This window comes from Alternaria arbusti, assembly GCF_024043155.1.
Source record: "Alternaria arbusti strain BMP 1465 chromosome Unknown scaffold_1, whole genome shotgun sequence".
Classification (NCBI taxonomy): Eukaryota; Fungi; Ascomycota; class Dothideomycetes; order Pleosporales; family Pleosporaceae; genus Alternaria; species Alternaria arbusti.
In genome coordinates, this window is record NW_026249941.1 from 297,176 (window position 1) to 321,793 (window position 24,618).

Here is a 24,618-nt window from a genome sequence, read left to right on the forward strand (position 1 = left end):
CATGGGGGGTTTGAGAGACGACAGAACGGCGATAATAATCGTAATGGACAAAACAATGGACCCGACAACAGCGCGTTCACGATCGTCAATGGAAGAATATTTACACCTGGCTTAGGAATCATCCTCGCAGTAGGTGGAAGTGTCAAGACGCGCGATGCTCCTGCTAACAAGAACACAAGCCCCAGCCATTTACGCCTATGGGCGGCGACTTCCTTCACATCGCGCTCGATGTCTCAGGCGATGGCAAACTCCAAGTGCCGCCACGCAATATCGCGGACCCGCTCACCCAGGTCTTTAACTTTACGCTCTTCCTTACATCTACGGTTACGCAGAAGAACTTCACTATATCGAACATAACGACGTCCACACCACCACTCGCAGACATACTAGATCAAGAGAGTGGTCAAACAGTCAAGCACATCAACTTCGAATGGCCTGAGTGTTTGGTCGGAGACAACAACGAGGATGAGGGTTCTACTGCGAGGGGGGACTACAACATCAGCATACACCAGAACTATCGACTGAATGGCGTGGACCGATACACCATCTTCAATCTTCCCATCAGCGTTACGAATAGCATTCAGCGTTTCCCTGGTGCCTCGCAGCTTACTACGAAACCCGCTCCCGGACCGCTCAGCGCAAATGGTGGACGAATGCCCTGCGCCATGATCGAAAACCCGTTGGTCGACTTCCAAACTCAGGTCAACAGCGTTAACAACCCACCGGGCACGCCTATGCAGGACATTGAGATTGAGACAAGCGGAAGGAGTGACGGTGGTCAAGTTGGAGGAAATGGGGCGGATGACGGATCGGGTGGGAGGGGAAGTGGGAACACCAATGGTAACGGCCAGGGTGGTACGAGTGGGCAAGGCGAGATCGCAGGTCCAGGCGGTAACGCTCAACTGGGAGCGGCTGTGCGGATGTCGGGGGAGCAATTCTCGATACTAATGATTGGCATGTTGGGAGCGGTCGTAGTGATGTGCACCTCAGTTAGTTTGTAGTCGCTAGGTAGTGGTCCGCAGCCATAACGACATGATGATACCACGATTCAAACGTGCATGCTTTGTGCCCAGTGGGTGATGAAATTTGTAATGATGCACAGTCTCACAAACTGCAGTACGAGGCTCGCAGCGTATGCGCTGGGCGGCAGGTTCACGCATTGGAGATTGTAACAACATCTGATGTCCACGACGAGTTTGATTGATTCTAGATGTCCGACATTGTGGTGGAACCTATCCAGCTCCTCCGATATATGCCATGATGCCGTAACTCGTTGTCGATCGTATCGCGTTCCCCGGTGGCGAGGCGCTTATTTGGCCTCGTCGAAAACGTAGGTGAGGTGGCACTTTCCGCAGTACTGGCGGTTGTGCATGGCGGCCATGAAGACACCGGCACCGCACTCGGCCTGGGGGCACTCGCGGCGGAGGCGCTCGATCTTGCCGTCACCGTCGACCTTGTAGTACTTGAGGACCGCTAGCTTGGTCTTCTTGCGCTTGTGCTTGATCTTCTTGGGAGTGGTGTACACCTTCTTCTTGCGCTTCTTGGCTCCACCACGGAGGCGGAGGACCAAGTGGAGGGTGGACTCCTTCTGGATGTTGTAGTCCGAAAGAGTGCGGCCATCCTCGAGCTGCTTTCCGGCGAAGATCAGACGCTGCTGGTCCGGGGGAATGCCCTCCTTGTCTGGGCGGTGTTAGACGCGAAACCGGCGGTGGAATGATGTGTCGCTACATACCCTGGATCTTGGACTTGACATTGTCAATGGTATCAGAGCTCTCGACCTCGAGAGTGATGGTCTTGCCCGTGACTGGGAGATTGTTAGCCGCTGAGTTCTAGGTGGCGCCGCGCATGCGATCAGGGCGATGATGGCGGCGCAGCGTGTGTGCGGGTGGTAACGTACGGGTCTTGACGAAGATCTGCATCTTGAACGCTGAGCCTCTCTTCGAGATGCTTTCCTCACGTAGATGCAAAGGTTGCGGGGAGAAGGGACCAGAGGAATTCGAAAAGTACCAAAATCAATGTGGGCGGGTCCGCGGACTGCCAGGCGCCCCGTGCGTTTCGCAGATGCGCTATCGCCGTCTCAGCCTAGCCTCGCTTCTGGTGCATGGGCGGCTCCGGGTAACCTTGGAACCATGTCGTTGCGGCGGCAACGCCAGATAGAGCTCAATGTTTACCCGACCCGGTAAGGCATTATACATCGTCATATCCTCCTCCGCATTTATCCTCCACTTTGCTACTCATCTCTCGCATCCACATCTCTTTGTTCGTTTCAACTATCGATTGCTGCTTTAGCGACTGCTACTGATCACATATCTACCAACACACATATACACACGCACAGGCTTCGGCCACACACTTACTTGACGCAGGCTACTGGGAGACTGCATCTGTACTGAGGATTCCATAAGGATACTAACCGCCCGGCGGAGCGCCGCTTGCACTGCGTGAGGTAAGTCGTTTTCTCTCAACTCGAGGCTTCCATCTCATCGTGGTCGGGCCATCACATGATATCAGTTGCTAACAACATATCAGTTTCGGACACCACAGGACTATCCCCCTCCTCCAGAACCGACTCCGGACTCCACCTGCATACGAAATGCTGTCCACAAATATGCCAGCCGGCATCCAGCGCCAACGGATTCAGCACCGCCGACAACTTTCGACACCAGCTGTTTTTGACGCACCCACAGTACGAGCACCACCTGCTAAACTACAACGACGCAACCGAAGCGGCATGAGCTTGGATCTACGCGGCCTCAACCTAGACCCCATCCATGCCGCCCGACAAGCCCAACACCAGGACTACACCCAACGACCAGGACCCTTCGACACACCCACCTTCCAGCAGGAGGACAGTACGGTAAGTAATACTAACAATCTAGGACAAATACCACAGCAATCTATGCAAGTAGCGCAGCCGCTAAGACAGCCCCAGCCGGGCCCCCAGGATTCCTTTTTGGCGTCCCCAGTACAGATCTCTCCCATCACACCGCGGACTCCACGACGGACACTCCGTGCGCAGTCTCCCCAGCAGCCTCCCTCATCCCCCTCTAAACCCCCCACTGCACAGCAACTGAAAGAACTCCACGAGCACATACAGTCAGTGTATGGCTCAAGTGGACAAGTCTTCATTAACATCCTCCCAACCCCCACTGCGACACCGCAAAAGCCAGCGCAGCTACCGAGCCATGATTCGTTTGGCGCAACTCAGCACCCAAGCTTCACTGCTATGGGTGACATCAACCTCGAGCCAACCTCCAGAGCCATGACTTTCGACTTTGACAACCCAGATGCCGACATGGGTTACGAGTCGTCCTCTTACTACACATCCGATGCTTTGTCGCCATCGCCAGTTTCTTCGCCGCAACAGCAGAAAGACATGCACTCTTTCCTAGAGAACATCGAAGAGCACCAAGAGATGATGTTTTCGCACACACCAGCTCTGTTGCCCACACCGCAAACTTCAATGTCGATCAACGGACTCCCCATGGACTCATTCTCCCAGCCTCAGATCTTCAACGACCTTGAGGTTGACGCGAGCTTCGAGTTCACTGGCATCGCACCTGAAGAAGTTGCGCGTTACATCAGCGAACAAGATACCACAACTGGCAAGTGGACCTGCCTCTACCATGGTTGCGGCAAGGTCTTCGGACGACGAGAAAACATCCGATCGCACGTTCAAACCCATCTTGGCGATCGTCAATACAAGTGCAATGGATGCGGCAAGTGTTTTGTTCGCCAGCATGACCTGAAGCGCCACGCAAAGATCCACTCAGGCAACAAGCCCTACAAGTGCCCATGTGGCGCCGGGTTCGCACGACAAGATGCCCTCACGCGCCACCGTCAGCGTGGTATGTGTGTCGGTGGGTTCCCTGACGCAGTCCGCCGACAAGCCAAGCGTGGCCGACCGAAGAAGAATCGTCCAGACATGGAGCAGCGTGTCGAGAAGGCCAGCAGGTCGCGGGCACTAGCATCCGCAGCACCATCCTCAGCTGGCTCGCCGTACTCAGAAGCCCGATCGCCATCACCACTCGAGGGCTACGAACCAGCTCAATCGCAGGACATGCCCCAGCTTCTGTCCCACTCGCAAAGCTACGACTCCATGAACGCTTCAGCGGATCCCTTCAGGTTAGTTCTTCAACCACACTTTGTCCAATACAATACTGATACATGTAATAGCTTTGAGGCCTCATCAAGCCCATTCGCAGACGACGCACAATCGAGCTTTGCGTCTGCCAACTACTCAAGCGACGCTGCGTCAATGAACATCCTCCAACAGCTCTCTCAACACTCGCATACGCCTCCCATGTCACCCGCCGACATGCGGCCCGCTTCCGCAGGGTCCGCAAACGGTTCGAGCGCGCCAGTCCAGTCCAGCCCTCTGAAGGCTTCGTCGTCACCATCACGGTCGTCTGTCCAGTCTCATCAATTCACAACACCACCGACATCGCCAATCGAGCCCAAAGACGCTCTCGATGAGTTGTTCGACACCATGCCTGACACCTCATACTCTCAGTTCGACCTTGAGATGAAGGCAATGGGCGACTTTACCTCATTGGACTCCTCATCCTACGACCTTTTGGACTTCACCGTATGAATATTCCTACTCGACGCGACGACGCCACTGCGAGGCTGTATGATAACTGTTATGGATTACGACGTATAATGACTCGGCGTTTGCGAAATCTCTGGAAGATGGTTCAACGCATTGCTTTCAATTCTTACTTCTGGGCAGGCTCTCCAAGATCTTGACAGGATCTAAGATCATTCTTAGGAAAGGATCATGTTTCGCTTCTGGTTTTTGTTACTATAGGGGCCGCACGACGTGGGGATCACGCTCTTTTGGCAGGCACAATTGTTATTTCAAAACGGCGTATATGGTTTGGCTATCTCGACGATTGAACGTCAGAACTAGTGCAGTATTTCTGCTAGCGATGCATCGATATGAACGATGAGCGTTTATGTAGCAATGCGACAATGTTGGACGTCTTGTCAATCGACAAATATAACTTCATCTTGAAACATCACTATCCAGACAGATTCTTTACATGTGATTCCCTGGTCAACCAACAAGCTGACAAAAAGCAAATCATGTATCTGATCTATCGAATTGGGGATGGTCGTCACAGGAACGCAGAAGCGCTAAGTCGTCACGGCAATTAGTTGACGTCACGACATCTGATCGCGCGCACCCGTGTTCGCGACGCGCCAGCCCCCGATCCCTTTCACCCCAACCTTTCCAATTTCATACAGTTTCAGATCGATACCCTGACGTCGATTCCAGATCGGATCTATTGACGCACCAGCACCTGCCAGCCACTTAGAATGGCTCCCGAAGGTGCCGTTCTCCACTGTCTCGATCGTACCTGCAGATCAGGACGACATCTATGATGTAGATGCATGGGTCAGACAAAGCCCCCTATGATGTGGCATGGCATTTGCTATGCGATTAGGTCGGCGATCCGGAATAGCGATGATGTCGGTGCAGGGATAGATTTGAGTCTGTGGGCTGTTGCGATGTCAGTATAGATGTAGTGTGCCGTCGTTCATGTTAGAGGCCATCCACATCCATACTCTCGGCGCTACTCCTAGCACCAATTACACACTCTTTGAAGCCATGGCTCAGACTACCACTAAAGCGCATACCCTACACTTTTCCTATGACAACGACGATAGTTGTGCCCTCACAGCTCTCATCAATGATGTCCGTTTCCACGTCACTGTCGACCCCAAGGTACTTCAGAAGTCCTCTGAAAAGCCTCTCTACTATGAATACCTCGACAAGATATCTGCGCTTCGCGAAGCCGACGAGCGCGAAGAGGAGCTAGCCGAAGAACGAGAAGCCAAAGTGAAGAGCAAGAAGAACAAGAACAAAGACCGACAGGGCTCAGAGGGAAAGGATAGCGGCATCGACGTCACAGCCGACTCTGACGACGAATATGTGGAGGACGACGTCTCAGAAGCAGGAGAAGACGCCGATCAAGACTCCGCGAGCGCAGGCGTCGAACTGCGAAACTGGATCCTCGCCTCCTTCTCCGAAATCACAAACACCTACGCACCACCGAATCGCGAACCCGAAGAATCCACCCTCTACGAATGGTACCACGGACCGACATACTTCTACACGTTGCAAATCGCCAACGGAGAACTCTCACCAGAACTCTTGGAAACAACATCCGACCTAGAAGCCCAAATCGAAGCCCTCGTCCCCCGCATGAAAGTCCCCAAATACATGCAAGATTACAAGCTCCCTTGGCTCAACGCCAACGATCTGACCGTCGAGTCAGAAGTTAGCATGCCACCCCCCGCACACCCAGGCCAAGTCCTCCACAAAGAAACAAACGAGACGTACTTCTTCAAACCGGTCGTAGCCGACCAACCCGACTCTGTCAAGCGTGAGATACAGATCCTGCGCAAGATCGAGAAACTAGATCTGGATATCAAGTTTCCCCACCTCCGCGGGTTTGTTGCTCAGGGCAAGAGCAAGACAGAAGTCATGGGCTTGTTGTTAGAGAACATCGATGCGCCAACGCCGTTGACCAAGTTGCTCAGGTCGTCGGTGGACGAAGAGAAGAGGCGTGTTTGGAGTGAAAAGAGCGCGGCGTATGTGTCATTGCTTCACGACAATGGTATCATTTGGGGTGATGCGAAAGCAGACAACTTCATGGTCGACGCGAATGACGAGCTTTGGATCATTGATTTTGGAGGCAGCTACACGGAGGGCTGGGTGGATCCTGATATCAGTGAGACGCTTGAGGGAGACGATATGGGGCTTGAGAAGATTCAGGCTGCGCTCGAGGATCCGGATAAGAATACGGCGGATCTGGGGTTGGTTGATGAGGAGGAGGATGGAGAGGCGGTGGTGGAGCAGGGGGTGAGTGAGCAGAGTAGTAGTAGTGTCAAGGAGACGGCTAGTACGTTGTTTGTTACGGAGAAGTCGGCTGGTGAGGAGGTTACGAGGACGGAGAAGAGAAAGAGGGCTGTGGACGAGGTTGAGAGTGAGGTTGGTGAAGATGGAACTGAGCTTGCTGGTGGAGATGAGGACGAACATGCGGAGAAGAAGAGGAAGAGCGAAGAGTGATACCCCTATGTAGTACTTGCGCATTAATACCATTACCCTTTCGACACAGTCTTGCTTCCATCCTCTTCATGTCATTTTTGAGTGGCATGCCTGGCCCATTGCATACACCTCTCGTACCATGAGGACAGCCGGGTTGAGTTGGAGTACTTTGTTGTTATTCAGTCATGAGTGGAAAGCTACACAATTGCACGCTTGCACCTCGCTTTTCCCAGAGATATTTATACATGGCGTTGTCTTCGAATAGTATTTCCTCAGAGACGCATTTCGCCTCATCTTCTTACTTCCTGTTCGCCCTCTGCTCCTTATCCGCTGTGGTTTGGCTGATGTCCAAACCAAGACCCCTGCTGTCGAGGTAGACCTTGTTTGCGCTCTGTTGCAGAATCTGTGCGATATTCCTTGCGTTCTCGAACTCCCTTAGATCAACGTAACTCCTGCTCTTCTTGATGGCGTCACCAATAAGCTCGGCAGATCGGGCCTCACCCTGGGCGCGGACGACTGTGGCTTGCTTCTCCTGGCGGGCTTTGTCGACGACGAAGGCGGCACGCTGGGCCTCTTGCTGTGCGACTTGCTTGGCTTCGACTGCGGCGGTGAACTCGGGGGAGAAGGCGAGGTGCTATTTAGTGTTAGACCATGGTGGGGTAAGAACAGGTGGGCGGCAACTTACTGTTAGAGAGACATCGTCGAGCATGATGTTGAACCTCGCTGCTCTTCGGACCAAGTTGTCGCGTACCAGCCTACTGACGTTCTCACGCTGTGTGATGAGCTGACTGGCATTGAACTGCGCCACGACGCTCTTGAGAACCTCGTTGACGATGGATGGCAGAACACGCTCATCGTAGTCGGTGCCGAGTGTCCTGTAGATCTGCGGCAGAGATTCGACTCGCGGTCTTGACAGTACACGGCAGGTTATGTTGACCATCTGCAAGTCCTTGGTGCCGGTGAGGGAGGCGACGTTTCGGGGTTTGGCGCGCACGTCGTAGGTGATGGGTGTCTCGAACCAGGGAATGCGGAAGTGGGTTCCTTCGCTGTAGATTTCCTTCTGGACGCCGCCTACTCGGGTGTACTTGATTGCTCGGTGACCACCGTCGACTGTCGCAAGTCAGCATCATTCATATTATGGCCATTGGAAGGCCCCAGGAGAGAGCTCTTTAAAGAAGACGTACCGTTGAACAGAGCATTGTTCGCCATCCAGATTCCACCACCAACTAGTACCAGTCCTCCAAGACCTCCAAAGAGGCCCTTCGGTGGTCCGCCGCCGCCCGCGCCACCGAATCGAGAGCCGCGTCGAGTAAGCTCATTCTGGATGCGCGCCCAGGCTTCCTTGGGATCCGGTGCAGACATGTTAGCCGTGAGGGTGAGGGGTTGGCGTGGGGTGCGTGAGACGTGTAGGCGGCGACGATGGCGGATGCAGCTCGGTCATGAGGTAGTCGACGATGAGAAAATGGTAGTCGGCCAATCACGACTCCCGACCGCACCGAACCGCCAAGCAACCTCCGCATTGCTGTATCGCGGTGGCTAGACCCTTTTGCGACTATATTCTCGGTCGTTCGTGCATCGCTTGAAACATTCCATCACTGTCGTACCCACAGGTCGAATGTCCTCGCGGGCTTGACGTCTCATCTTGGATGGTGGCTTACCAGAGTTGTCGCAGTATCTCGGCGCATAGACCACCCAATCAATGTCATAGGTAGTCCCGTCTTAAGCACAGCTGTCCATAAGCTCCCCCATCTCCATTCGGTTTCGTTCCTGCCCATCTGGCGGCGGTTCTTCTTTTCTTGTGCATTGCCATCGTTTCGTGATACCCGATTGTTTCTTTCACTCTCGATTAATTGACTTGCGACCGTCGCGTGAACCATTGCGACGCAGGTGAAGCTACTATCAGCCAAGCAGGAGGTACGTTGGTTCACTGCTTTAGCTCCCATTCGACAACCCTCTGACAAGACTCCAGATAGATAGACTACGTCGAATATAATCGAGCAACCAATTGCACCCCGAGTCGAGCCTCATCGTCAACCCGAGCACCGCATTGCGCCCCTCCAACATGCACATCACACCGCAATCGCTGCGGACCATTGCCTGGTCGACCCTCGCTCTCTCCACAGCGCACGCCCAATATGTCATAGACAACCTCAGCTTTGGCCAGAAAGCTGGCCAACAAATCTCGCCCGATTACACGACAGTCCCTCACTTCGTCATTCAGGGCTCAGACGACTACGTGCCCCAGATTCTTTCCGACAGAATCATCCTCACACCTCCCTATCCCGGAGGCAAGCGTGGTTCGATATGGGCGCAGGACCCGCTACACCACAGCGGCGACTGGACGGCCGAGTTGGACTTCAGAGCGACTGGCATGGAGCGTGGAGGCGGTAACCTGCAGTTGTGGTACATCAAGGATTCACAAGCGCGGGAAACACCAGCGAGCCTGTATACGGCTCCCAAGTTTGACGGACTGGTACTCGTCATAGATCAGTATGAAGGACACGGTGGCTCTGTTCGCGGTTTCCTGAACGACGGGACCAAGGACATCAGGGCTCACCCTGACCCTGACACATTGGCCTTTGGCAGATGCGACTATGCATACAGGAACCGTGGAGAGCTTACGCCTATCAAATTGCACCACGCAGAGGGTTTCCTAGAGGTCATTGTAGACGGGGAAACCTGCTTCAAGACCAACAAGGTATGCTCTCAAATCCACGCGCTCAGATACACACCACTAACTATTCCTCTAGGTCGATCTCCCTGAAGGCTACTACTTCGGTGTAAGCGCCTCCTCCGCCGAGAACCCCGACTCCTTCGAAGTCCACAAGTTCGTCGTCTCTACCACCAACTCGTACACGCGCGAAGAGCCCAACCTAAGCAAGAAGGACTACATCAACTCCCAGCAACAACACCAACAACAGCAAAACCTCGCCGCCCAACAAGGCCATGAGCAGCAGACACATAAGCAGAACCAAGGGCAGCAGAACTACGGTTCCTCCACCTCCCAGCAAGACATCCCCAAGATGCTCGAAGATGTCCTAGCAGGCAACATCCGCTCGCAACAAGACCAATTCGCCGACCTCCACAACCGCATCCAAATCATCAACAACCGCGTCTATGAAATCGCAGAAACCGTTACACTCATCCACAAGGAGAACATGGAGCGCTGGGAGGAACTCCATCGTCGCATTGTGCCCATGGATGACCGCGCCGCGGCCACAATCCGCAACATGGAAAAGGTTGAGCGCACGACTATGCAGATACTGCGAGACATCGAGAACAAGGATTACAAGGACATGATGCAGCAAATTCATCACGCCCTGGACAGGAACCACGGACACGTCATGTCAAGTTTGCCTGGCATGATGGGTGATGGTAAGTGACAATCCCCGATCCGATGCGTTTTGAGAGGACAGTAAAGCTAACTCGGTATCACAGTTGTTGGCAGCCACGGACCCAGCCTAATGACCTTCTTCTTCATCGCGGTCGCTGTTCAGATTATGATCACAGGTGCTTACATTGTTTACAAGAAGAGGCGAGGCGGTGCGCCCAAGAAATACTTGTAGACCATTCTCCAGGGGCTTGGTATCAGACCAAGGGACGTGCATCCATAGGGGTTGAGAGATGTGTACTATACGCTGTAGCCGAGAAAGGCATTGTTCTCGGTGTGTTGTTTGTTAGCTGGCATGGAATACTACATGGCATTGCTTTTATCGCAAAAGGAGCCGGTGATATGTACGCGGCGTTTGGTTTGTGACTCGCAAGGAAAGTAAGCTGAAGTACGAATTCGTACTCAGGTTTATATTCAGATTGTAAATATCTTCTATGCAATTCGTACCCAAATGAAAAACACCATCTATGCAGTAAAACAAGGAAAGACGTCAAACACTACATGCTCTATGCAGCGTCCCAACCATGTATATGCAGCCCACCCTTCATAACAACCAAAGCACATCCCCAACCCTTCATGACCTAAACGTTCATCTTGCGCGGCTCAAGCAACAACTTACCCTGCGGCCCAGATTTCTCTTGGAACCCTTCTGTCCTCGAAAAGACACGTTGACCGCGTAGCCAAGTCTCCCTCACAACACCCTTGAGCGTCTTGTTCTCATACGGCGAGACCTTGTTGCGGAAGAGCATGGTGTTTGGTTCGACCTGCATTACCGTTAGCCCACAGCCCATCCGTAAATAGAGGGAGGGAAGAAAAGATTGGAAATCGCATACCAAGAACTCAGCCTCATCGTCAAAGACAACAATATCAGCATCAAAACCCACACTGATATCGCCCTTGCTCTTCTCCAGCCCAACCTGCTTCGCCGTATTCCTACAGCACCAGCGTACGATTTCCTCGACGCTGAAGTCGGGATTGCGCTTTGTGCCTTCGGTCCACAGGATAGGTAGACCGAGGCCCACGCTTGAGATGCCGCCCCAAGCGCTGAAGAAATCGCCTTTTCCTTCTGGTCCTTGGACTTCGGTCTCGCTGCTCTCACCCGTTTTCTTAGGTGCTAGATGCGGAGGTAAGAGTTTGATTTCAGGCGTGCAAGGCGAGTGGTCTGAGACGACTGTTTGAATTACACCATCAGCCGTGTCTTGGAGCAGTTCCTCCCAGAGACCATCTTGGTTTGACTGGGAGCGGATAGGTGGGCAGCATTTATGTCTTGTGTCGCCTTCTTGGATACCTTCTGATGCGAGGGCGAGGTAGTGGAAACATGTTTCTGCTGTGATTTTGATGCCGTCGGCGCGCGCTTTACGTAGCATGGGGATGGCTTCTATGGCAGAGAGGTGCACGATGTGGAGTTGCAGGTCCGGGGCGAGATGGGCTAGCGAGAGGATTTCGGCTACGGCGCAGGTTTCGAAGGATGGCGGGCGGGATTGCAGGAATGTGTCGTACGAAGTTAATGGGCCTTTGGGGGCGAGTGGAGGAAGGGATTGTTGCACGTCGTCACCTACAGAGTCGGTGATGGGTGGGATCATTTCGGCGTGGAACATCAGTGTTGTTGTTGCGTCTTTGAGTTCTAGGAGTGCCTTTTCGATGTCGAGGGATGAGACGGCGGGGAATTCGTCGACCTAGGGAGTGGTTAGTGTCACGTGCTAGGGTGCTGAGGTAAATATGCTCACTCCACTGTCGCACAGGAAACCCTTGAAGCCCCGAACACCCTCCTTGACTAAAGCCTTGAGGTCTCCTGAGTTACCGGGAATGATACCACCGTAGAAGCCTACATCAACCCAGCACTTTCCCTGTGATGCTTCGCATTTGATCTTGAGGTTCTCAACAGTAGTTGTAGGAGGTATAGCGTTCAAGGGCATGTCAATGACAGTTGTGACACCGCCGAATGCTGCAGCTCGGGTACCAGTCCAGAAACCTTCCCACTCCGTCCGACCAGGCTCGTTGAGGTGAACATGGGCATCAACTAGGCCAGGTAGTAGGATGTGTGGCGAGTAGTCGGTGTAGGGGGTGCCCTCAGGGAAGTCTGTAGGAGGAAGTACTGAGTGGAAGATGGAAGTGATCTTTCCTGTGAGGTTTGATACAACGATGGTAGCCTCAGTTAACCGACCAGCAACAACTGCTCTTGATGAGGCAAGAACTATGATGGCTTGAACGGGTTGCTCGTGGGAGACGGGTGGAGGCGTAGTTGCGTGGGGTGCCATGATGCCAAGTTGGAACTGTAATCGACTGTGAGAAGACGAAGAGAAGAAAAGAGTGCGCAAAGAAGTCTGAAAGTGCTCAGCTCCGTGCTAACAGCAAGAGCTATATACAGGAACAAGCCCCGAACTCGGCAAACGCGGGGAAGAAGGTGGGCGTCTCCGGGTGAGCTGCAGATAAGCGTTGATAAGGCACGTTTGGTGTTGCGCCTAACAGATGTCAAAGAGGAAAGTAGGTTGTATCTTGCTGAAAGTTGGCCAAGCGGTACTTTCAAACAGAGAAGACGTTTGAGAGAAGAGATGCGCTCAGTAAGTCGTTATCAAAAACGCCAAAACCTGGGGTACAGGTCCTTATCTACCCGTTGGTATGGGCCAGCCCAAAGATCCTCTCGGGGCATTGTAGCCAGAATATGGGTCAACTAACATGGCGTCAGGGGACTGTGGAGCATCGGCGAACCCTGGAATACACGTTGCTCGATTCTATCGAGTAACTAGGGTGGAGGTAGTCTATCGCGGCCGCCTTAGCCATGCATCTCGACCCTGTCTCCCGTTGGTCGGTTTAGTGTAGATACGAGGCTATTCGCCCCGGTACTGTATGCTCTCTCAAGATCGGGCATGTGAGATATTTGCTGTCTCTATTGGGCGCGCATCATGAGCTGTTTCTCAGTCATCGTTGCTCGAAGATTAATTTTCCGAAGACTGGGTAGAGCGTTGGAATCGGTAAACTTCCTAGACGTGTTGCTGCACGTTGTGGATGGTGTTGGGGGACGTGCATGTGTTACTGATAAGCAGCTGCAAGGGTATTGCTGCACGCGATAGGCGCACAGTAGATCGCGCGATTAGAGCCCTCAGACTAGCGCAGGGTCAACGGCGGAGCGTCATACTTCTAGAATCTGAGACCCAGGGCCTCTGTGATATTTTATTCACTGCTTTCTTCACGGTTTGCGTAAAGATTGGAGATGGAAACACACTCTTGTCATGAAACGCTCGTTGGCATAGAAGGTGCGAGTTCGAAGACATCGGAGTAAGGCCCGATTCCATCGGAGAAGCTAAGCATATGTCAGCCAGCGTACCTCCCAACACGACCTTCCCATTACTCGATAGAAATCGAGTAAAGGAAATACGATGCGCCGAAGACTGAGGCCAGCCGTTGACTAGTCCAATGCGAACGCCCTGACTGTTCGGGGCTGGCCGACAGCCATATTATCAACCGAGAACCCGAACGCGCCCGGGTCATGCTGGTGCCGTTCTTCCACCTACTTCGTCCAAGCAAGCGCGACTACACCTGGACATTTTACTGAGACCTCGAAATGCGAGGATATGTATAGATGTGAAGAGACGGTCATACTGTGGTTTCGGGGGGGTCCGATGTTCTGTCATGCTATGATCGTCAGTGTGAGTCGTCTATCGCAAGCGGCGAACTACGGCACTGAAGCCCTGTCCTCAGGGTAACTATCGAGTAACGAAAACTCGACGCCTCTCGGTTTCTGGAATTTTCAGTAGCGCGCCAACACGACGGACGTCGCAAAGACGATCGCTGCTCTCGACTCGCTCTGGCCACCGGCAGGCTCTGCAGGCACGATGGGCCGAACTGCCTCTACATTGGCTGCGTGCGCCTACGGGCAACTCAGTGTACTCGGAGTAGCGGTAAGGACCCTGCAGCTGCGCTTCAACGCCGCAGACAAGTTTTGCTTACGTTTGCCCGGGTGATTCAAGGCCTGTTGCTCAGCATGGTACGCAATGGTCCTAGCCGGCATGTCAAACGGGCTGCTGCGTCCACCTCATACCAGATAAAAACTAAACAGGCCTAGAGCCTACATCGACGCCAGGTCACCTATCTTGTAGGTTTTTATGTTGATGTAGGCTGCAGACCCGTTCAGTTCTTTTCTTGATTGACGTGCGTCCGACAGCGGCTCGGTGATCAGCGTCGACAGGCATAACTGCATGTCTGACGCGTACTTGTTTGTCTGTGAACGGTGCCTGTAATATTCATGCACTGGCTGCCACATTCAGAACGGCAGGCAAGTGGGAAGATCAGCTCAAAGCGGTTCAACGAATATTGGTAAGCTGGTTTGTGTGACTTATGAGGGAGGGCCAGCAACACCTGTAGCTTCTTTGAGAGCTTCGCTAGCTGAATATGATGACCCCGTCCCCAAGCAGCCTAGCAGCTAATGATGTACACCCAACCTCACTTCTTCAGTGTCAACTGCTTCTTCTGCGGGAACGAGGATGGCTTCGACACTTTGTTAGCTGCCAACAGAGTTCGTGAGTTGTAAAGACTGGCTTGGAGTCCATATTCTGCAGCCGTCTCGCGTCTGAGATCCAGATAAGTGTAGGCGTCTGGTTTGTAGTAAATGGTCCTGCCGACGTTGATGAGACCCATGGTCTCAAGCTCATGGAGTACTCGCAGTACATCGTCAGCGTCCAGGAAGTCCTTTGTGTAGACACAGACTATGGAGGGTATTTCGTCAGTAGTTGTGCACTACCTGTCGTACGTCAAACTTACTTAGTCGCTCGTCCTTGCCGTCGTCTGTGGCCACCTTGCAGGTACAGCCAAGTCGATTATCGATCACATTCGCGACAACTTGCTTCCAGACCCGAGCAACTTCCACAGCTTTGGGGAACAACATCCACTAACACCAGTTAGTGATCGGAAGAAGTGAATAATCGGGCAGCTAATGGAACTTGCCTTTCCGGACAGAACATGCGTGTCCTTTGCAAGGTCTGAGATCCGTTCTTGTAGAGCTTTGCTCTCTTGGAGGAGCTGTTTAGTGACCATACCCCTAGGCCCCTTCGCGCCTTCTTTCTGGATGTCGCGGCGGGTCTGGAGCGACTGTTGAAGCAACTCCGTGCCACGCGATGTAAAGTCTTGAACACGTGGCGAAGGTGACTTGTCGCGAGGGTTGCGATACGGATTAGCAGCCCAGATCCAGGGACATGTAGAGATGGAGGTTGTATATGGAGGAAGTCGCCTGACAAAGTCATCAACAGGCTCGCCTAGCTGCCACGCATCATCCTGTCCTTCCAAAGGATTGAACAGTTCAAGGTTCGAGGCCGGCACAGGTGAGGGCTCTCGCTTTCGCTTGCCTTGTCTTGCCAATCGCTCCTGCTCCATAGCTTGGCGATCGAGACCCGACATGTCGAAGGTATTAGCCTTTACCGCAGGTTGCTTGTCTGACACAGCTCCATCTGACGGTGGTGCTGATGTTCTTGCAGCAGCCGCGATTGTGTTCAGGTCTTTAGCATGTGCGCGCCAGAAAGGCCCGGTCTTGAAGCTTTCACACTTTTTTGATTGGTGTTGTTTTTCATCCTCGTCACCTAAATCCACCGTCAGTCACATATGGAGATGAGCTTGAGGTGTCCAAACTTAACATAGAAACTGCTATCATCTGAGATCCACCCTTCTCCGGACACAGTATCCTCCTCCGCCATCTTCCGCACTGTGAGTACTGTCGCAGTTCATGCCCTGCCCAGGTGGGGTTTGAGCAATGTGGAGAATGTTTGCTCGACTTGACGCGATATGACGAGCGATGGTTACACGGATGGGGAAGGAACGAGGGACGGCGGACAAGGGTATCCCTGCAGCCCAAACGCGCCCGCGACCACTATACGCGAACGCGTCGGCCAACTCCTTCACCCCCAGCATCCGCGTCCTCACAACATACACCTCCAAATCCAATCGCATGACTTCCGAGATGCCGCACTCAGTTACGCCGGAATCGACGCCCGCAGCGGAGTCCTCAGCGACAGTGTCCCAGACGGATGCTATCAAACCCGAGCCGGAGACGCAAGATGTTGCAATGGAAGACGCACCCACAGCCACCGCGGTAGAGAAGCCCAAGGTAAACCTCGAGGAGCTCTTCGACGATGAAGATTCAGACGAAGAGTTTCCTTCGAGCGCGCCAGCACCTACGTCGCAGGAGGATGCCTCGCAACCCGCACCAATGTACGCCCCACCTACCGACACAATGTATTCATAACACTTGCTGACACCGATACAGCAAGATCACATCGAAATCCTCCTTCTCCGACCCAGACGTCATGCGCGCATTCTACCAACGCCTGTTCCCCTTCCGTCCCCTCTTCCAATGGCTCAACCATTCCGCAACACCCAGCAACGACTTTGCACACCGCGAATTCGCCTTCACCCTACCCAACGACGCATACCTACGATATCAATCTTTCCTAACAGCCGATCTCCTGCGGAAGCAATGCATAAACATGCTGCCTTCTCGTTTCGAAATCGGTCCCATGTACAGCACAAACCCGAGAGATAGGAAAACACTGCGGAAAGCGAGCTCGTTCCGTCCTTTGATGAAAGAGCTGGTCTTTGATATCGATATGACGGATTACGACGACATCAGAACATGTTGCACGGGTGCGAGCATCTGTCTCAAGTGCTGGGGCTTCATCACAATGGCCATCAAGACCATCGATGTTGCTCTACGGGAAGACTTTGGCTTCAAACATATCCTCTGGGTGTATTCTGGTCGTCGAGGAGCCCACGCCTGGGTTTGCGACAAGCGCGCACGAGAAATGGACGACCAAAAGCGCCGCTCCGTAGCCGGCTATCTCGAACTACTCAAAGGAGGAGACCAGGGCGGCAAGAAGGTCAACGCGCGACGACCTCTACATCCTCATCTCGAGCGCAGTCTGGCTATCCTGAAAGAGCACTTCCAGACCTCCATCCTCGCTGAACAAGATCCCTGGGCCACGGAAGAAAAGTCCGCGCACCTCCTCGACCTCATCCCAGACCCCACGCTCAGAGCAGCACTAAAGAAGAAGTGGGATTCTGCGCCCTCCCGCCCCAGCGCATCGAAATGGGCCGACATTGACGCGTTAGCCAAATCTGGCGCCTTGTCAAAGACGCCCAAAGACCTTCTCGAAGCCAAGCAAGACATCATCCTAGAATACACATACCCCCGTCTCGACGCCGAAGTCTCCAAGAAACTCAACCATTTGCTCAAGTCGCCATTCGTAATCCACCCCGGAACAGGACGTGTCTGTGTTCCAATCGACACGAGGACCGTGGAGGATTTTGATCCGTTGAGTGTACCGACAGTGACACAATTACTCCAGGAGATCGACGATTGGTCAGGCGAAGAAACAGATAAGAAGATACAGGATTGGGAGAAGACGAGCTTGAAGCCGTACGTAGACTACTTCCGACGGTTTGTAGCGGGCTTAGTGGACGAGGACAAACCAGCGCTGAAGAGGGAAAGGGAGGAAGGTGCCGATGCCATGGAATTCTGATGACATACCGTTCACCAAGAACATGAGGGCATGTAGGGCGCCTGGCGTTGGAGAAAGAAAGATTGCAATATGTATGATGCATCTCGACGTTCTCAATATTTACCGACTACCATTCTCACTCCAAGATTCCACACTACACATCATACCTTAACCAAGATTACCCAATGAACATACATTCCCTTCCATAGTACAATACGGCATCTGAATCGGCTCCGCCCCAATCCCCTTGGCCACCAATCTCTCTCTCATCTCACTCAACCTGGGCGCCGCATCAATCTGACTCCTGTTCTGACCCATCTCGTCCTTGGCACCCGACCATAGTACTTCCGCCGCAGCCGCAGCACGGGGCCAGATCATCCTATCGACATTGACGGGATCGGTTTGCTCGGCCCACATGTGCGCTTCGCCGCCGATGACGAGATGCTGGTTCTCCGCAGGAACGCCGTGTAACGGGTCGTACGAGTAGATTAGTCGCCAGTTGTGGAAGGGGGCGCAGTAGTCTTGGTAGGGGTAGTATTGCGCGCTGACGGAGGGGTAGAAGTTCAGCCATTGGCCTTTGCCGCAGTCGAGGTACTGTTTTGTGTTTGTTAGCGCACGCAAATTCCCTTCTGGACGAGCCAGTGAACGAGGGGGAAAGGAGCTTCGCCTTACCCAATAGTTGTAATTCCCAACTATAGCTTTATGTCCCTTTGACACAATTTGTGCAACTGCTTCGTCGCTCTGCCACGATTGCACGAGTACATCGGAACCGAGTGTTAGGTTCCACTCCAGCAGCATCTCTTCCCACACCACAGGCGTGAGTCCCATGGCGCGCACCTGGTCATGGTTCCGATCAACAAACTTCTGCATGAGCGGCTGCAGAATAGCCGAATCATTGCTCTTGACCGTGTCATCAAACAAATACGCGTTCTTGTTCACTTCATCACCACCAGTGTGGAAGTACGTCGAGTACGGAGACACTCTAGGTAGTACATCATCGAAGAGCTTCTCTAGGAAATCGTAGACAGCGGGCGAGTTCAGTTTCAATGTGCCAGAGGGTGGAGAGGCGGCGTATGTGTTCCAGTCTGGCTGGATGCCGAACGCAGCTATCAGCTCTGGGAAGCTGTAATGTATGCTTGAGGTGTGGCCTGGCATGTCGATTTCGGTGATCATTTCTACGCCTTGAAGCGCGGCGTAGCGTTGTATCATCGCGAAGTCGTCGGCCGTGAGGACTAGATCGGGTCGGTATGCTCCCTTGGCCGATAGCTCGGGCATAGACGGTATTTCCAAGGGCCAGGACTGGCTGTCTGTTACGTGCAGGTGGAATTTGTTCATCTTGTTGTAGGCAGCAGCGTCGATCTGTCGTTTGATGTCGGCTGTGGAAAAGTAATTACGTGACACATCAAGGTTGATGCCGCGGTGTTGGAACTTCGGACTGTCGGTAATTTGAACAGGTGCCAAGGGTGTGTATACATGCTGCTGATCGGAGTGTGCGTAGAAGAGCTGAGAGAATGTTGTCAAGCCTCTTGCTATCCCTACGCTGGTGTTTGCGCTGATGCTTGCAACCCCCTCTTTTGTCAAGGTCAGACGATAGGACTCGTCAACCTCCCCAGCTAGTGGCTTGGTGACATTAGAGTCGGCGGTTTTGAGCACTTTGACGTCGACGCGAGAGATGTATGACGTATTCGACTGGGTTGGAGACGGCTCATCCCAGTCTCTAGGGTGAAACTTCCATGGGTAAAAGTTGGTTTGAAAGAGTGTTGCCCATGTAGAATTGATAGCGTACACAACAATGTCGTCGCTGGTGATGCCTTCTCCCGTGGCTGTTTCGGACTTTTCGCTAGGTACCGGCCCCGTGTATTGCGTGCGTAATTTCAGATCGCTGCTGTCCTGTGCGTATGGAACTTGGTTAGAATTCAACCCGAAGAGAAAAGGGATCTGATCCATGATTGAGCCTACATTTCTTGCGCCAGGTTCATACCAATAGAATGGTACATCTTTTGCGATGAAAAGAACAGTATCGCCATATTCATGTGAGACAGGTACAGGCCAAATGGCTGCTACTGAGGATATGAGAAGAGATAGTGTAGTACATGTAAGAGGCTTCATGATGCAAAGAGATCAGATCAAGATTGAAAGAGTCAAAAGATCGTTGAATAGGAGAGAAGATACGAGTGGATTGCAAGCTATGTATAAGAGCGAAGACTGGCGCAAGGAATTATACCTATGTAGGCCCGATCCGGATGCTCCGAATGGTTTCTCGAAGCGTAAGCTCCTGCGGTATTCCCGGCGGTTGCAACGGATGATAATATATCGATGCCAGTAGAGTATACAGACCTGATCTGAGATAAGCAAGTCGTAACCTTGTGGCAGTATCGCGGTCCTTGACTGGAGATTTCGACAAATGCGAGCTAACCCTGAAGCGGGGCAAACCGTGGACTCGAGCAAAAGGTACGATGACGTGCGGGCGTTCAGCCGTCAGCCTCCTCTTCGTCGAAACTTTATCAGCTCCAACTTAAGTTCCAAGCTGCTATAATGTGCCACCTGTGCCACGCCCTCCACATCGCATGATCTTCTGGGGTTGTCCGCGGGTTGATGATGACGGGAAGATGCAGCCGACTCGGCAAATTGGGCGATCAGCGACAAGATGACAGGAGGTATACGCGTCGCATGTTTTCCCGCAAGCAAGTAGCTGAATCTTCGCCAGTCACGAATGTACCGTCTCCTGCTTTGTATGCTGTCCAGTATGACAACAGCAAGGTGGTCGGAGCTCCAAGTCTTCCAGAATTCGTCCGAGCGGCCACGATGCTCCCACCATCCCCACATGGTCCAGCTATCTCGATCGCTCTTCCCCGCTTTTGCAGGGCATCAGGGATGCGCATGAGCGCACGACAGCTACGCGAGCCCTTAGCATTGCTCCCTTTACGTCGAAAATTGCGAGTCTTGCGGCACGGGGGCTTTCAGATGTCAAGCCGAGGTGTCCCAAGAGCACACGACGCTCTGATTGCACCACGACGGGAGGCAGCAAGCTCGTGTGCCATGAAGAAAGTTTAGCATTGCGGCACCAATGCTCTTCACGTCTCCAGGCAGCTGTCAAAACTTGGCTTTCTTGTCGATCCGAGAGCTTTAGGGTAGGTCGATTACCCGCCGGTAGTCCACTCGGCGTTCATAGCGCATTCTCTTCCATGTGAATGCCACCATATATGCGGTGCTAATACCCTGCGAAGCGCCATCCGTCTTAGACGCATAGTCGCGAATCGCGACCGAGCTCACGGACATGACGAACTATTTCTCGACTCCCTACCTCCTCGGCGCCGCCGTTGTCCTGTACATCGGCTACAGGCTCATCCAGCAGATCAACACCGATGCGCGAATCCGCAAGCTGGGCGCTCGAGCGCCAGTCCGAAAGACATACTTCCCGTATGGCGTTGACATGGCATACGAAGTTGTCACACATGCTCTGAAAGACAGGTCGTACGAGCTATGGGTTGCCATGTTCAACAAGTGGTGCGGTCCAGGGCGATACACAATTGAGGCTGGCGTTGGCGAGCGCGTGGTCCTGACCGCAGACCCCGAGAACATCAAGGCTATTCTTGCTACACAATTCAAGGACTACGGCAAGGGAGAGCAGTTCAGGAAAGACTGGCACACCTTCTTAGGCAACGGTACGTACACCAGAGAGTGGGGTCCCAGGGCAACTACGCCGCATCAGACCGAATAAACGGACGATTACTGACTTTCGCGTAGGTATCTTCACTACCGATGGGCAACTATGGCACAACTCACGCCAGCTGATCCGACCGCAATTCGTCAAGGACCGCCTCAGCGACATCGATATCTTCGAACAGCACACTCAAATCCTCATGTCCAAGATCGCCGAGAGTGAGGAGATCGATACGCTTGATATGATGTTCAGGTACACGTTGGATGCCGCTACACATTTCCTCCTGGGCCAGAGTGTAGGCAGTCTGGACGAGCCACAAACAGTCTTCGCGGATGCGTTCTACAACGCTCAGCGTATACAGAGCTTCGTGTCTAAGATCGGGTACGTAGACTTACTCCAGCACATCAAGCTTGTTACTGATACCACATAGACCTCTAAACTGGCTTATTCCTCGCAAATACCTGGGCTTCTACGACTCGATTAAGATCATCAACGACTTCGTCAACCCCTTCATCGACCGCGCCCTCGCACTCTCCCCAGAAGAACTCGAGAAGAAGACGAACCACGACGAAGGCTACACATTCCTCCACGCGATCGCAGGATACACACGCGACCGAGATATGCTCCGCGACCAACTCGTCTCTGTCCTCCTAGCAGGCCGCGACACAACCGCGTGCACCCTAACATGGGTAATCTACCACCTATCCATCGACCCGACCATACTCGCCAAGCTACGCCAGGAGATTCTCCAGACAGTCGGCCCAGAGCGCCAGCCCACCTACGAAGACCTGAAGAACATGAAATACCTCCAACACATCCTGAACGAAACCCTGCGCCTCTACCCCGTCGTCCCATACAACATCCGCCTCGCCCTTAAGGACACCACGCTTCCCGTAGGTGGCGGACCCGACGGCACGCAACCCATCGGCATCCTCGCCGGCACACCAATCGGCTACTCAACCCTCGTCATGCAGCGCCGCGAAGACTTGTACCCACCCACGTCTGCTTCCTTCCCTCCGCCCTCGGTCTTCGCGCCTGATCGATGGGACAACTGGAACCCGAAGACGTGGACCTATGTGCCGTTCAACGGCGGGCCTAGGATCTGCATTGGCCAACAGTTTGCGCTTACCGAGATGGGGTATACGCTTGTTAGATTGTTCCAGAGGTTTCAGACAGTGGAGAACAAGATGGGTGGAGCGGATCCGGGGATGCATGCGGATATTGTATTGCAGCCGGCTAAGGAGATCAAGGTTGTCTTTAGGTAGGGCGCGGGTGTGGATGGAGTGACGGGGTGACGGATTAGTGGATGGGGAATGCGTACAGAAGCATTGGAGGTTGACGATGTATGAGCGTTCGCGTTTCTTCGATGTGCATGTCGCTCTCTTGCTCTGTTTAGTCTGCTAAGCTTAGTGCTTTGCGATGTACTGTCGTTGTCTAGTATACCCGTCAAGATACACCACCCTGCTGTTAATACCATGAAGTCTTCTGGATATATCTGCATCTATTCTTTAACTTTCTGCCAGCATCACGTCGTCTTATCGAGAAGCAAACATGGCATCTCTCAATGTCACAGGAGCCCAAGATCATCCTCAGTCTCCGGAAAACATTGTATAGTACCAACCCTCATTGTCTAATTAACAAGTCGTATCAAAAACGCCTGGGTATCTTATCATACACTTTCCGAACAGCAACAGTGGAGGAAACGAAAGAAAAGAAACGGGCTCATCGTGACTCGTAAGAAATGAGCGAAACAGAGGCGATACCAATACACCCTGTCCTCTTCGTGCTGGACACGGTGGCATGTCATGACGCAAGCAAAGCGGGTGCACAACAGATGAACCGATGCCTACGCCCCGAGCATGTTGTACACAGCAGAACGCATAAAGAGCTTCTTGTTCTTAGGCCTTTACGCCCCGAGTCCGCGGTGCGGCGCGCTTGGTCGTCGAGTCTGTGCCTCGTGCTTTGGCGGTGCCTGCGGCCTGGAAAGAAAAGGAGCATTAGCTGACGTGTCTCTGATTAACAAATACGGGGGATAATTTACCTTCTTTCCCGGCTTACCCTCCACATCACCAACAATCTTCTCGGCCTTTCCAACAACCTTATCAACAACCTTCTCCGTCTTGGTCCTCGGCTTCTTGACTGTCTTGACGTTGGGGCCGGTTGTCTTCTTTGGTGCAGCAGCGGCCTTAGGCTTAGTCGTAGTCGTCTTCTTAGTAGTGGTAGTCGTCGTGGTGGCTTTGGGCTTGGTGACGCGGCCAGAGGCTACTTTGCTGGTGCGGGGCTTGGATGTGTTGGCTTTGGTGGTCGTGCTGCGTTTTGTGGGCGCGACAGCGTTTTCGATTTGCTGGACGAGACGGGGCTTGGAGTTGCCTTTGGGAAGAGGTTAGTGTTTTGCTGCTTGGCTGAGAAGAGGTGTTCGCGTATGGAGGCGTGGTTGGGGCAGTGCAGGGCTGTATGCGTGTGCCGAGCTTGTGGAAGAAGGGGGAAAGCTTACCAGTTCTCGCGCGTGTAGTAGCGGCCATCTTGCTTGTTCTGAAGGTTTCGAGTAGTTTTGAGTGTTATTGTAGTGCGTGGAGTGGTGAGTCGAAGCTGGATGACAGGTTAGTACGCGTGCCGCGTAATTTGGAAGCAGTGCGCGAGATGCGAGGCTTCCCAAGAAGCTATGCTATCAAAAGTGAAGAAACATATTGAGGAGACGCAGGCGATCAAGAAATACACAAGAAGAAGGCAGAAAAAGCGCGTTGTGCAAAACGCGCGCGAAGTCCTGCTGCCATGCCGCCGACGTGGCTCGTGGAAGCGCAAAAAAGCAGGCGATCGCACAGATATTTGCGCTTCATAAGTACAGAAACGGAAGGAAAGGAAGGAGGCGACTTACTCACAGCTATCGGCGACAGTATCCTGGGTGTGGTGTGCGGACGCGACAAGATTGGTGTTGTAGAAAGTGGGAGGGTCGAGGTCAGAACGGGCGGGGGAAGCTCGCACTTTAAACTCTCAAGCGAGACGGAGGACGTGTCTCATCACA

At 53.2% G+C, this 24,618-nt stretch overlaps 11 protein-coding genes across 11 annotated transcripts; 6 read left to right on the top strand and 5 right to left on the bottom strand.

Moving 5' to 3' along the window:
* Positions 1–197: 197 nt before the first annotated feature.
* J4E86_000114 (uncharacterized protein) lies at positions 198–1,001 on the top strand (the record flags this gene model as incomplete). The annotated part of the gene is made up of 1 exon (XM_051440691.1): positions 198–1,001. The coding sequence occupies one exon, from the start codon at positions 198–200 to the stop codon at positions 999–1,001; it is 804 nt and encodes a 267-aa protein (XP_051306862.1).
* Positions 1,002–2,129: 1,128 nt separating this feature from the next.
* On the top strand, positions 2,130–4,594 carry J4E86_000115 (uncharacterized protein; the record flags this gene model as incomplete). Its single annotated transcript, XM_051440692.1, has 4 exons — positions 2,130–2,179; positions 2,545–2,857; positions 2,894–4,125; positions 4,177–4,594. The coding sequence occupies 4 exons, from the start codon at positions 2,130–2,132 to the stop codon at positions 4,592–4,594; spliced, it is 2,013 nt and encodes a 670-aa protein (XP_051306863.1).
* Positions 4,595–5,614: 1,020 nt separating this feature from the next.
* On the top strand, positions 5,615–7,078 carry J4E86_000116 (uncharacterized protein; the record flags this gene model as incomplete). The annotated part of the gene is made up of 1 exon (XM_051440693.1): positions 5,615–7,078. The coding sequence occupies one exon, from the start codon at positions 5,615–5,617 to the stop codon at positions 7,076–7,078; it is 1,464 nt and encodes a 487-aa protein (XP_051306864.1).
* A 277-nt stretch (positions 7,079–7,355) lies between these two features.
* On the bottom strand, positions 7,356–8,419 carry PHB2 (Prohibitin-2, subunit of the prohibitin complex (Phb1p-Phb2p); the record flags this gene model as incomplete). Its single annotated transcript, XM_051440694.1, has 3 exons — positions 7,356–7,691; positions 7,743–8,167; positions 8,242–8,419. The coding sequence occupies 3 exons, from the start codon at positions 8,417–8,419 to the stop codon at positions 7,356–7,358; spliced, it is 939 nt and encodes a 312-aa protein (XP_051306865.1).
* A 700-nt stretch (positions 8,420–9,119) lies between these two features.
* J4E86_000118 (uncharacterized protein) lies at positions 9,120–10,623 on the top strand (the record flags this gene model as incomplete). Its single annotated transcript, XM_051440695.1, has 3 exons — positions 9,120–9,755; positions 9,808–10,432; positions 10,496–10,623. The coding sequence occupies 3 exons, from the start codon at positions 9,120–9,122 to the stop codon at positions 10,621–10,623; spliced, it is 1,389 nt and encodes a 462-aa protein (XP_051306866.1).
* Positions 10,624–11,029: 406 nt separating this feature from the next.
* J4E86_000119 (uncharacterized protein) lies at positions 11,030–12,706 on the bottom strand (the record flags this gene model as incomplete). The annotated part of the gene is made up of 3 exons (XM_051440696.1): positions 11,030–11,212; positions 11,282–12,124; positions 12,176–12,706. The coding sequence occupies 3 exons, from the start codon at positions 12,704–12,706 to the stop codon at positions 11,030–11,032; spliced, it is 1,557 nt and encodes a 518-aa protein (XP_051306867.1).
* Positions 12,707–14,888: 2,182 nt separating this feature from the next.
* On the bottom strand, positions 14,889–15,839 carry J4E86_000120 (uncharacterized protein; the record flags this gene model as incomplete). The annotated part of the gene is made up of 3 exons (XM_051440697.1): positions 14,889–15,151; positions 15,207–15,240; positions 15,339–15,839. 3 exons carry the CDS (start codon positions 15,837–15,839, stop codon positions 14,889–14,891), a joined length of 798 nt encoding a protein of 265 aa, XP_051306868.1.
* A 544-nt stretch (positions 15,840–16,383) lies between these two features.
* Positions 16,384–17,953, top strand: J4E86_000121 (uncharacterized protein; the record flags this gene model as incomplete). The annotated part of the gene is made up of 2 exons (XM_051440698.1): positions 16,384–16,646; positions 16,702–17,953. The coding sequence occupies 2 exons, from the start codon at positions 16,384–16,386 to the stop codon at positions 17,951–17,953; spliced, it is 1,515 nt and encodes a 504-aa protein (XP_051306869.1).
* Positions 17,954–18,100: 147 nt separating this feature from the next.
* Positions 18,101–20,041, bottom strand: J4E86_000122 (uncharacterized protein; the record flags this gene model as incomplete). The annotated part of the gene is made up of 2 exons (XM_051440699.1): positions 18,101–18,526; positions 18,605–20,041. 2 exons carry the CDS (start codon positions 20,039–20,041, stop codon positions 18,101–18,103), a joined length of 1,863 nt encoding a protein of 620 aa, XP_051306870.1.
* A 1,168-nt stretch (positions 20,042–21,209) lies between these two features.
* Positions 21,210–22,861, top strand: J4E86_000123 (uncharacterized protein; the record flags this gene model as incomplete). The annotated part of the gene is made up of 3 exons (XM_051440700.1): positions 21,210–21,597; positions 21,680–21,977; positions 22,027–22,861. 3 exons carry the CDS (start codon positions 21,210–21,212, stop codon positions 22,859–22,861), a joined length of 1,521 nt encoding a protein of 506 aa, XP_051306871.1.
* A 633-nt stretch (positions 22,862–23,494) lies between these two features.
* J4E86_000124 (uncharacterized protein) lies at positions 23,495–24,118 on the bottom strand (the record flags this gene model as incomplete). The annotated part of the gene is made up of 3 exons (XM_051440701.1): positions 23,495–23,575; positions 23,638–23,966; positions 24,091–24,118. The coding sequence occupies 3 exons, from the start codon at positions 24,116–24,118 to the stop codon at positions 23,495–23,497; spliced, it is 438 nt and encodes a 145-aa protein (XP_051306872.1).
* Positions 24,119–24,618: the final 500 nt, after the last annotated feature.